The sequence below is a fragment of the Dreissena polymorpha genome, chromosome 9 (assembly GCF_020536995.1).
Source record: "Dreissena polymorpha isolate Duluth1 chromosome 9, UMN_Dpol_1.0, whole genome shotgun sequence".
Lineage (NCBI taxonomy): Eukaryota > Metazoa > Mollusca > Bivalvia > Myida > Dreissenidae > Dreissena > Dreissena polymorpha.
Genome location: NC_068363.1, coordinates 37,860,891 through 37,873,726, shown reverse-complemented (window position 1 = coordinate 37,873,726; position 12,836 = coordinate 37,860,891). Strand labels below are relative to the sequence as shown.

The following is a 12,836-nucleotide window of genomic DNA, read 5'->3' as shown; positions in this document are numbered from 1 at the left end:
GAGAAAGACCAATTGAAAGTCTCCTAAAAGCATTATTTATGTTATACATACACTGTAACTCTAATATAACAGGGTCCAAGCCCAAAGACAGCATTATAAACAGACTCGCTGTAAACTTTCTGATCTCATTTACTCATAAATGTTTTACCAAGATGTGTTTTCATTCCCCAATACATGCAAACTTGACCGTATCAATAACTGTATGTTATATATGCTTTTCTATGTGCATATATATCCGACAATTCAATATATTTACAACATCAATTTCAAAAAATTATTCCGGCCAGTCATGATGATAAATGTTTTCAAGATCGATACCACATACATAGTAACAGCAAAAAAGCGTGAAACACTTATAAACACATCCTACTTTCACACCTTTATTTGCCTCAAACGATAAACAAGAGCACCGCCTTGCGGGTGCAGACCGCTCATCTATTTTTCTTTTTAAAGGTGAAGGGACCTATCTCAATTTCAATCACAAAGGAGGGAGGGGTGGAGTGGAGAGGGGTGTATAGTGTGGGGGTGTGGTCATTTATCACATTATCTTCCGAAAATGCCAAAAAAATGGAAAAAAAATTAAAAAATTGGGGGGGGGGGTGATTCTTGGGTGGGATGGTTGGACGGTTGGACGGTAATTAAAAAAATAAATAATAAAAATAAATATTTGTGTTTTTTAACCATGTTTAAAAAAAAAAATTGGGGGTGGGGGTTGGGTACAGTGTAAGGGTGTGGTGGTCATTAATTATGATCTTTATAAAAAAAAAAAAAATTTTTTTTGGGGGGGGGGGGGGCATGGGGGATGGTTTGGGTGGAGTCTATTGTGGTATGTCAGGTAAGAGTTGTTTTGTCAAAGTATCAATCAAATCTAATCATAAATAAAGAAGTTATGGCAATTTTAGCAAAATTTAATAAAGGTCAAGGTAAAATTCAACTTGCCAGGTACAGTACCCCCATGATAGCATGAAAGTATTTGAAGTTTGAAAGCAAAAGCCTTGATACTTTAGAAGTTAAGTGGATCTAAACACAAAATGTAACCATATATTCAAAGTCACTAAGTCAAAAAAGGGCCATAATTCCGTAAAAATGACAACCAGAGTTATGCAACTTGTCCTTTACTGTCCCCTTATGATAGTTTGCGAGTGTTCCAAGTATGAAAGCAATATCTATGATACTTTAGGGGTTAAGTGGACCAAAACACAAAACTTAACCAAATTTTCAATTTTCTAAGTATAAAGGGCCCATAATTCCGTCAAAATGCCAGTCAGAGTAACATAACTTTGCCTGCACAGTCCCCTTAAGATAGTTAGTAAGTGTTGCAATTATGAAAGCAATAGCTTTGATACTTTAGGAATAAAGTAGACCTAAACACAAAACTTAACCAAATTTTAAATTTTCTAAGTATAAAAAGGGCACAAAATTCTTTCAAAATGCCAGTCAGAGTTACATAACTTTGCCTGCACAGTCCCCTTATGAGAGTTAATAAGTGTTGCAAGTATGCAAGCAATAGCTTTGATACTTAAGGAATAAAGTGGACCTAAACACAAAACTTAACCAAAATTTTCAAAGTATAAAAAGGGCACATAATTCTGTCAAAATGCACGCCAGAGTTATCTAACTTTGCCTGCCCAGTCCCCTCATGATGGTAAGTAAGTGTACCAAGTTTGAATGCAATAGCATTGATACTTTATGAGAAAAGTGGACCTAAACGCAAAACTTAACCGTACGCCGACGCCAAGGTGATGACAATAGCTCATATTTTTTTTTCAAAAAATAGATGAGCTAAAAATCACACTTAAACTGTCCAACGCCCCAGTAATGGATAGTCTCTAATCAATTATTATTGAGCAATTATGCAATGGGTGCCGCAATATTTGAATTTCAAGAAATTGCTCAAGCCAAAATGGAAGGTTGGAGAAAAAATGGAGTCATGGCCAACCCAAGTTAAATTGGATTTCGCCTTATAACGGAGCGCGTTTTATTGGACTTACAATGTGTAATGGCAAATAAGTTAACTTAAAGACGGAAAAACAATGGAAGAGCAAACAGACAGTTTAATACATGTAGCTAGATGCCATGCTGCATCAGTAGAGTTTCTATCTAGGTAAACTGGGTTTAATGCATGTGCGAAAAGTGTCATCCTAGATAAGCCTATGTAGTCTGCACAGGCTAATCAGGGACAACACTCTCAACCTAGATTGGATTTTCCTTAAAAGGAGACCACCTTTAAAGAGATTGCCAAGCAATATGGTCCCCTAACGGTGAAACTCCACCATTGTCAGTAAATTTTTATTTTTTTATTTGTTACCATAGCAACCAAAATTCTTGACGTAGATACAAAATGAAATGACATGCATAATCTCCATATTGCCATCTATCCATGTTTAAGTTTCATGAAAAAATATGAAGAACTTTTAAAGCTATTGCAGGATCAAGAAAAGTGTGACAGACAGACTGACTGACAGAGTGACTGAGAGACAGACGGAGTGCAAAGCACAAGTCCCAACCGGTTTCACCGGTGGGGGACAAAAAGAAATTCCATAAAAGCAGAGAGCAAATATCATGCCTACCCAATGATCCTGAGCATGGTGCACTTGATGGCGGGCTGGGAGATGAGGTTGGAGAGCAGGTTGAGGAAGCGACCCCTTGTTGCCATGGCAAGCTTGAGCTCATCAGAGTCCGGCGCCTCTCGGGCTCGAGTCTCCACCGCCTCTATGTGCTCCAGCAGCAGGTCCAGGGCACACCTGCACACAGATAAGGGCCCGTATTCACCTACCCATTCTTAGACTTACGAATAAAGAATGTCTAAAGAATGAATATCACAGAATGTGCATATATTTATATACAAGCTAAAAATCATTATTAACCTATAGTGTTCTTAAAAAAGAATGTTATTATTATATTTGGTGTTGAATGCCATGCTGCATCTTGACTTTCGACTTGTTTTATATATCTTATTAGTGACCAAAACATTGTAGCAAAAATGCTCCATTAAAGTGTAACAGGTAAGTAGAAGAGACAAAAATGAGCGCTAAACATTTTGAGCTGGAAAAATGACCATGACCTTTACATATAACGACCTTAGTTTATGCTTTCTGCACATCATCTCCATGGTCTAAACATTTAAGGCAATTTTAATTAAAATTCCTCAAAGTGTATAGGAGATGTAGAGCAGACAGAAAAGCGTTACAGACAGAATGCAACACCGCAAAGTGCATTCTTTTGTTTGTTCTTCAGCGGTAGATTAATATGCAACAAGAGATGTGTTTGTCAGAAACACAATGACCCCTATTGCGCCGCTTTGAAGCCATAAATTTGACCTTTGACCTTGAAGGATGACCTTGACCTTTCACCACTCAAAACGTGCAGCTCCATGAGATACACATGCATGCCAAATATCAAGTTGCTATCTTCAATATTAAAAAAGTTATGACCAAACTTTAACGAAGGTTAAAGTTTTAGGAAAGAAAAATACAATGATATTTGACCTTTGACCTTGAAATATGACCTTGACCTTGACTTTTCACCACTCAAAAATTGCAGCTCCGTGAGATACACATGCATGCCAATATGAAGTTGCTATCTTCAATAATGCAAAAGTTATCAAACTTTAACCAAGGTTAAAGTTTGTGACACACACATACAATGACTGACTGACACAATGACAGACAGACAGACAGGCCAAAAACAATATACCCTCGATCTTTCGATCCGGGGGCATAAAAAGAATTTCCGATTATAAGCTGTGTCTTAAATTTTACTCAGATCTTTCCCATAGAGTAATACCAAAAGTCTATGAATAATTATTCATCATCTCTATTCAACAACGACCCTCCTGATTTAGTGTCTTTTTACAAGACCCATTGATTAAAAAAAATATCGGTCCAGTACTGTGTGATCATGGTGGCGGTGGGTGCAGCCAGGTCAGACATCTGCAGGCATATCTTGCGAAGGATCTGCTGGAGGGGCTGGCAGGCCGTGATGGCCAGGGAGCGGATGATCCCGTGAAGGGCTGTGTGTAGGGGCAGCAAGTGGGCGCTCCACAGCTTGCGAGTGTTGATGGCCAGCTGCTCCTCAGACTGGGTCAGTGGCTGAAAAAGAGAATCATTTTTGCCACGCTCTGGGGAAATAGGGCTTATGGCATGTGCGTAAAGTGTTGTCCCAGATGAGACCGTGCAGTCTGCACAGGCTTATCAAGTACGACTATTTTTGTTTGGAAAAGACTTTCTTTTGGACTGCACAGACTAATTTTGAATGACACTTTCACACATGCATTTACACCCATTTTCACAGAACCAGGCTTAATTTCATTTCTTATGGCAGGAAACCGATTAACATATTTCTCAGAATGCTTATATTTTGTTTCAATTAAAAAAATCCTTTAAGGCAAAACAGTAATGATACCTGCAACTTTAAAGTTGCAAAAGAAAGAAAACACGCACGAAAGTAAGTACTTGAGTATGTACAAACCTCCTTAGTTTGAAGAGGCAGTGGCAAGGGCAGTAACTCTGAGAGTATTTGCAGTCCACTGAGGTATGTGTACGGAGACTTCATAGTGAACTTGAGCAGGTCTCGTACAGCCAGAGTCCACAGACTCTCACTTATCTCTGAAATCAATTAAACCCTTCACCACTTAGATACGTTTTTTGACGCATTTGTAATCCCTTAGAAAGTTACATTTAATTAAAGACTTTTCTTACTAGATTCAAGTTGTTAAGGCTTTATTTCCAAAACTTAGATACTGATGAGCAGCAAACAGCATAAAACCTGAACAGACTGCGAGTAACTTATTAAAGGTCTTTAATAAAATATAACTTTCTGAGGGAGTACACATGTATCAAAATATGTATCTAAGTTGTAAAGGGTTAATCCACTTAGCCGTTCAGACTGCTACATGACGTAGATCATGTATGCTTTTTTATGCTCCCCCCACATTTTTTTAAGGGGAGCATATAGATGCCGCTTCGTCTGTCCATGCGTGTGTCTGTCCGTTACTCCAAAATTGAATTATTTTCAGCATGAGTCTACATCATTATAATTAATTCCATCCCTGTAGTAACTCTTTTGAATCTGTGAAAGAAATTATTGAAAAATTATAATTTGCACAATCTGTTGAATTACTTCCATGTTAGCTAAAGCCATGTACCATATAAGTTATTTCTCATAATGAATGTATATATAAATATTTTAACCACACATTTTCACTATTGAATGCCACAGTGTATTCAACATACTGTCTTTGTCTGCATTCGGCTGTGACAGGGGTTGTGTGTATGCTGCTATTGTGTCAATGATATCCCTCTGAATCTGTAAGGAAAAACAACACATCATAAACATGTGCCTTGGAAAATGGGGCTTAATGCATGTGTGTAAACGGTCATTCCAGATTAACTTGTGGGGTCCACACAGGCTAACCCAAAAAGACACTTTCCGCTTGTATGTAGTTTTTTTTGGAAGACACTATTTTTAAAAGTCTAGTTTAAATGGAAACTGTGGTCCCTGATTAGGCTGTTCAGACGGCAAAGGCTAGTCCGGGACAACATTTTACACACATGCATTAGGCCCTGTTTTTCTAAAGAACAGCTCATGCAGACGGCAAAGGCTAGTCTGGGATGACATTTTACACACATGCATTAATTCCTGTTTTTCCAAAGAACAGCTCATACAGACTGCAAAGGCTAGTCCGGGGCGACATTTTACACACATGCATTAAGCCCTGTTTTCCCAAAAAACAGCACATACCAGCAATACTATCAATATCTGCGGTATCAGCACCACGATAGAAAATTACCATCATCTTAATAATCATTTTATTTGAAATGTTCCTCAGGAATGTCATAATCAGCAATTTTATCATTAAGTCACTTTATTCATTATTTCAAGCATCATCATCATCTGAAAAAACATCAGCATCAACATCATGATAATTGTTGTCATCATTTTTATATGACGTCAGGTATTAAAAGAATTATTAAATTCTTTCATTTTTGAATATACCTGCATCATCAATTTTAAATCTATAGACCAGTTAAATCAGTTTAAACAAATTATTTGTGAAAATTATACACATAATATTACTGAACAAGATGTGTTTGTGAAACACCTTGTCCCCGTATATGACGTTTGACCTTGAAGGATGACCTTGACCTTGACCCTTCACCACTCAAAATGTGCAGCTCCATAAGATACACGTGCATGTCAAATATAAAATTGCTAGCTTCAATATTGCAGAAGTGACATTACATGAGCAATTTTGACCAATATATTTGACCTTGAAGGATGACCTTGACCGTTCACCACTCAAAATGTGCAGCACCATGAGAAACACATGCATGCCAAATATCAAGTTGCTATCTTCAATATTGCAAAAGTACTCATCAAATGAGCGGTTTTGGCCACATATATTTGACCTCTGACCTTGAAGGATGACCTTGACCTTTCACCACTCAAAATGTGCAGCTCCATGAGATACACATGCATGCCAAATATCAAGTTGCTATATTGAATATTGAAATATTGCAAAAGTGTACATTAAATGAGCGATTTTGACCCATATATTTGACCTTTGACCTTGAAGGATGACCTTGACCTTTCACCACTAAAAATGTGCAGCTCCATGAGATACATATGCATGCCAAATATCAAGTTGCTATCTTCAATATTGCAAAAGTTATTGCAAATGTTAAAGTTGGCGCAATCCAACAGACCAACCAAGCAACAGACCAACAAACAGGGCAAAAACAATATGTCCCCTACTACTATAGTGGGGGACATAAAAAGCAAGAGTCAGATTTGCATCCCTCAGTGTAATATTTACACAACCTAGGAACAATAAACAACTACCACAAACATAATTTAACAAGACATGTGTCCGTTGGGCACAAATGATCCACTTATGTTTACAAAAAAAGCCTTTTATGGCCAAATTTGAATTTTGCCTCTTAGTATGGCATTGACCTAAGAGGTAATAGGCCTGGTGATATACTAAACACTCAGTGAGGTAATAGGCCTGGTGATATACTAAACACTCAGTTTCATTATGGTTATCATTTGTGGTAAGGCATCTTATACCATTACCACCTAGATACGTATTTTGACGCATTTGTAGTCCCTCAGAATGTTAAATTTAATTACAGACCTTTCTTACTGGATTTAAGTGTTAAAGGCTTCATTTCCAACCCTTAGATACTGATAAGCAGCAAACAGCATAAAACCTGAACAGACTGCGAGTTACTCGCAGTGTGTTCTGGTTTTATGCTGTTTGCACATAGCCATTTTCACTTTGCTTCTGAGTGGGAAAGGGTTCAAAGACAGGTGTCCTCTGAGTGGGAAAGGGTTCAAAGACAGGTGTCCTCTGAGTGGGAAAGGGTTCAAAGACAGGTGTCCTCTGAGTGGGAAAGGGTTTAAACTGCATAAATGACGCAGTAACAGCCTAAACAAGCTGTTTTATAGCCCTTTGACCTCTAAGTTGTACCTTGACCTCTGAGGTCAGTGGCTACCCAGGAGTTAAAAGTTGTTCAAAACACAGGCTTTGGGACTAACAGACGGCCAGACAAGTGCAATTCTTAATGCATTCAAATCCATAAAGGTTTAACTTCTCTAACAAAAAATTACAATATTTGCTGTTGTATTTATAAAACTATGATGAAAGGTAAGGGCTGTTACAGTGTTGATTTCCAGACTGAAGACACTGGAAGTGGGCACAGAACAGAGGACTGTGTGCAACTCAAACAGCGTTGGGAGGGCCGTCAAGTCACGAAACTGAAAACCAAAAGAAATAGTTAAGGGTCTCTCTAATATGCAACTTAGAATTTCTTAATATAACTTGAAATATATATATATTATGAAAACCAGATAACTATCTATGTCTATTTCATTAATGAACATCAAAGTTCCCATTTAAAGTTTTTATCAACTAGCATGAATTATGTAAATACCATAAACATAACACTCTTAATTAACCCACATTTAATTCCGCTAGCCCTGGGGTGGTATTCCAGAAACATCTTAAGTCATTTCTTAAATAATTTCACTTAAGTTCAAAATTACAATGTTTTGTATTTCTTTACTAAATAAGGAAACACATGTTTGTTTGGTATTCCTAAAATAACATTGGCATAATGATGTTATTTAAATGTATATCTTAATGCCAATCTATTGCAATATGAAATGAAACACTTAAGAAAATTTCCCAATTTAAGGATAAGAATAAAATTTAACTTAAGATGCTTCTGGAATATGACCCCTGAAATGTGAGGCTAGCAGTTACATACATGTAGTTCAAACAACAGAATGGTAAATATAGGTGCTACTAATACATACTTGGAATTCCCAACTACACTTTGTGCCTACCTCCGTTCCCCTAGCCATGATCAAGTACTGGGTGATGGCCTTGACAATCTCCATACACGGTTTGATGATGTAGATGTACAGAGAGAATGTCTCACTGCTCTTTGGCAGTCCCTTCTGCCAGGGTCGCAACATCAGCTCACTCAGTTTCTGTATATAATTGTACCAGAAAGATGGATACATATTAGGCCCAGGTTTTCAATGTTTACATTATTTCTTTACTTTCACCCTCTACCAATCAGATAGTATTTTGACGCGTTTGTAGTCCCTTAGAAAGTTAAATTTAATTAAAGACCTTTCTTATTAGATTCAAGTTTAAAAGGCTTCATTTCCAACCCGTAGATACTGATGAGTAGCAAACAGCATAAAACCTGAACAGACAGTGAGTTACTGGCAGGCTGGTCTGGTTTTAAGCTGTTTGCACAAAGCCATCTTGATCCAACTTCTGCCAAAAAACGCCCATGCTATGTCTGCTTATTAGCTGCCTATACACAAAATATCACTGCAATACGTCTATCCAAATTCAAGTTTCTGGGCAAAAAGGTTCAAAACCGTTTCCCACTCAGAAGCAAAGTGAAAATAACTATGTGCAAACAGTATAATACCATAATAGCCTGCGAGAAACTCGCAGTCTGTTCAGGTTTTATACTGTTTGCTGCTCATCAGTATCTAAGGGTTGAAAATGAAGATTTCAAACCTGAAACTAGTAAGAAATGTCTTTAATTAAATCTAACTTTCTAAAGGACTACAAATGCGTCAAAATACGTATCTAATCAGTAAAAGTAAAGGGTTGCTGTGGCGTAGTGGATATGGTGTTTTGAACAAAACTGAGAATCAGAATTTATTTAATTGTGTAGCCTGGGATTATGAAACATAAAAGCATACAATAAAACAATTGGCCTTAAAAAATTTGAAACAAAATACGTTTTGGTCTGACTGACATTTCACATTACCTGGAGGATAGTCACAAAGACAGGCAGGCAGTCTGCACTGTACAGATCAACTAGGACACACTTGTACTTCATCTCTTCTGGCCTATCTGTAACCATAGCAACCAATATTACAACCATTAGCTACAGAAACTCACGGTGAAAGGTTTGAAATTTAAATTTTGTATTATAGAATTCAAAATTCTCTTTCAAATCTAGTAAAAGCCCTATCATAAAATTCGAATTGTTTTAAACTTTTATTTTTGGTATTAAACATAAATATCTTAAGATAACAAAATGAGTAAAGTAATACTTCTGGGCTAAAATAAAATTATAACCCAGAAAATGCTTTACATGTCTTTTGTTGCCCTAAACGTTCTAGACAATCAGGGGTGGTATTCCAGAAGCATCTTAAGTTAAATTTTATTTTTATCCTTAAAGTGGGAATTTTTCTTAAGTGTTTCATTTCATACTGCAATAGTTAGGCATCTAAAATTGCGTCAAAATAACATCATTATGTCAATGTTACTTGAGGAATACCAAAAAAACATGCATTTTTTTATTTAGTAAAGAAATACAAAATATTGTAATTTTAAACTTAAGTGAAAATATACAAGAAATGACTTAAGATGTTTCTGGAATACGACCCCAGGTCATGGGTTTGATCCCCATTAAGGGAGCGTTCTTTAGATCTCCCTCATATACACCAAGTACTGGTTCTAGTTTAAACTAAATGTCCCAGACTGAATATTACCCACCCTCCGGGAAATCCTCCGTTGGAGCAATACACAGATGTCTCAGGACCCGTAGGACAGTGATGAGACCACGGGGCAACTTCAATATGTCATCTTTATACGCCATGAGTTGCTCAACAATGGCCGACAGACCTTCGTGTGAGAACTGCCTTATAGCTTTCAGAGGCAGGAGCCATTCCTTCAGTCGAGAGAGCTTGTTGGAGAACTCTGATGGTTGATAGCAATGTAGGTGATATAATCATGTATAATACATACTTTTTAAAAATAAAATATTTGGTTATAGCTGAACAGCTGAACAGCAAAAATGTTTGGTTATTCAAAAGGTATTTATGAATGTATGGTTTCATTCAAATCTGTTACTTGTATGTATTCAATGAGAACAAATCTTGGCATGATTCTTACTTATACTTTGGTAAAAAAGGCACTAACTTTAGAGATTAATAACTGCTCTTGCTGGGTCAGAATTTTCTGGAGCCGAATTCAACTTGTCATCTGAATTCTTATTATTTTAAATATTTGATTGGTAATTATGAAGAAAACCTTGTAGCTAATGTAAATTCATTGAGCCAAATGTTATTATTTGTAGCCATTGGGCAATATTGCGAATGTAAGCACAAGCCCTTTTTATTTCATTGAGGTTACATACCACCTTGCTCTCCAAAGGCCAGTAACTCTTCTCCATGTTTCTTGAGGAATTCCACACTGTCTGAGTAGTGAACCACGATGTTGAGGAGCTCGGAGGTGTAGCCTGCGCACACCGACCTTCGTAGATCCTTGCCTTAAGTAGACAATAGACAGTGCAAACAAAAATGTGCTCAGCATCATAAATGAAATTGAAAGGACTAGTCAAATCCTTTGCTGTTTTATCAGATATTTTCTGGTGGATCAATACTCAAGAGTGGAATACCCCACAGAAAGGGGCAGACTTACCTTTGATGCAACGAAAACCAAAGCAAGCAAGAGTTCAAACAGCGTTATATAAAATGTAAATATGCACCTGACATCTTGACGAATGGCAGCAGGCAGGTGACATTGTCCTCATAGGCCAGCGTCTGTACAACGGCCGAGTGACCTATTGGTGTGAATGTCATCGTGAACAGCATGTGCAGGATGCCAACAGGCATCTGGTCCTCTGTCAAGTTCTTCTCTGAAAAACAGAAACACAAAGCAATATGAGACAAGGCAGTGGAAAGGTCAGCTATATCACCCGCCACGTTCCTTCAATCCGTCAGGTTGTGAACTACACCCTCATGAAGTGTGACTGCATCATGCCTACTGTATATCGCATCATTGTACAATTTCGCAGCAACTTCTATCAAGACCTGTTGTAATTTTCCACAAAAATTGCAAATATTAAACACTTTCTATGACTGCAAACACTGTCAATTCAACTATTCCGGTACACCACTATTAAAGGTGATTACTTAGGGGTCTAAGTTGATTATAGGATACAGTGATTTATTTGCCCAATCGGGAAAAGTACTGGCGCCAGCCCAATTGGGAATATTAAGCGCAAAAAAAACTGAAATTGGGAAAATTCACGTCGTAAAGTCTTCATGTTTGAAAATTGGTGTATTTGATTATTTTGCTCTCAAATACTTTCAAATTGATAATGAAATGTTGTCAAGTTGTCAATATTATATATACTTGGGTGCTGCATAGGGAAACTAACTAAAATTTGCATTTTATTCTGTTTTTTCTTTTTTTTTTAGAAACCTTCAATTGGGAATTTTTTAACAGAAATCTAGAAATTTGTAGTTTTTTCTTCAATGGGAAAGTGCCGTTTTCCGGTACTTTATAAAGAAGGAAAAAAATCTGGAATAATGACTGTGTCATGTTACCAGGCAGCCTATGATAGGCCCTCAGTCTGTCCACAAGATGAAGGGTCTGTAGATGGTATATCAACTCTATACCCAACTGCTGTGCCACATTCTCATCGGATATCTCCTCTGAATCCTGTAGAATGAAATGGTCAGCAGAATTTCAACAGAATAAAACACACATTCTAAACAATGTGGTAATTAATTCTTATTAAACTTAAGTAAACTTTGCCATCTGAAAATTTTAAGGAGGTTCAAAGTTACAAGAGGTATCAGAAGGCTGTTTTTCTATCGCAAGCTTATCTTTTTACTTTCTACACTATTTGTTTGTCCGCCAAACTTAGGCTAGTGGAGCATATTTGTAAGCAGACACAGCCCTTCTAGCACAAAATGTAATCCAAATAGAAGCTGTAAAAAAAACACTAACCTAGTGATAACAATGTTGATGGGTTTTATTTTAAAAAATGAAGCAACATCTTTGGGAAAAAATTACGATTTACCGTCAAATTAGGAGCCATTGGCTAAATTGCAAAAAGAAGTAAACAAACAACGGGTTTACAAACATGAAAATTGAAAAGCTTAATATAGCTTAATTTTAAACTTGTAGTTCAACAAGCAAATTCGTTGAATTGATATTCCCGGCCAATATGCTTCTGGACACAAAATGTTATATTGGACACTTAAAAAAGCATTTTTTCAAGATAGGGCCATAACTGCGTTATTAACAGATGGTGTACAATGCCATTTGGCGTGCATCATCCTCTTATCCATATATATACTGATACCAAGTTTCAATGAAATCCGTCAAAGCACTTCCAAGATATGGCTCCGGACGGACAGACGGAAAGATGGACAACGCCAAAACAATATCCCTCCGCCTATGGCTGGGGATAATAATTACATAAATGGGAATCAAGGTTCATATACAGCATTCTTTTTCATCAATATTTTTGAGATTGAGAATTTTCGTAGTCTTAAAGGGG

At 37.0% G+C, this 12,836-nt stretch overlaps 1 protein-coding gene across 3 annotated transcripts in view; it reads right to left on the bottom strand.

Annotated features, from left to right (window-relative positions):
* The window catches only part of LOC127845197 (protein virilizer homolog), an 85,686-nt gene that overhangs the window by 20,241 nt on the left and 52,609 nt on the right, over positions 1-12,836 (bottom strand). For 2 of the 3 annotated variants that reach the window (XM_052375947.1, XM_052375949.1), the window contains 11 exons: positions 11,875-11,989; positions 11,031-11,180; positions 10,680-10,811; positions 10,037-10,240; positions 9,303-9,388; positions 8,323-8,499; positions 7,666-7,761; positions 5,235-5,307; positions 4,471-4,607; positions 3,892-4,091; positions 2,571-2,744 (listed from right to left, as the gene is read on the bottom strand). In XM_052375947.1, the coding sequence (XP_052231907.1) occupies positions 2,571-2,744; positions 3,892-4,091; positions 4,471-4,607; positions 5,235-5,307; positions 7,666-7,761; positions 8,323-8,499; positions 9,303-9,388; positions 10,037-10,240; positions 10,680-10,811; positions 11,031-11,180; positions 11,875-11,989 (1,544 nt within the window). The remainder of the gene's footprint in view (positions 1-2,570; positions 2,745-3,891; positions 4,092-4,470; positions 4,608-5,234; positions 5,308-7,665; positions 7,762-8,322; positions 8,500-9,302; positions 9,389-10,036; positions 10,241-10,679; positions 10,812-11,030; positions 11,181-11,874; positions 11,990-12,836) is intronic. The other variant, XM_052375948.1, reaches the window with a different exon arrangement.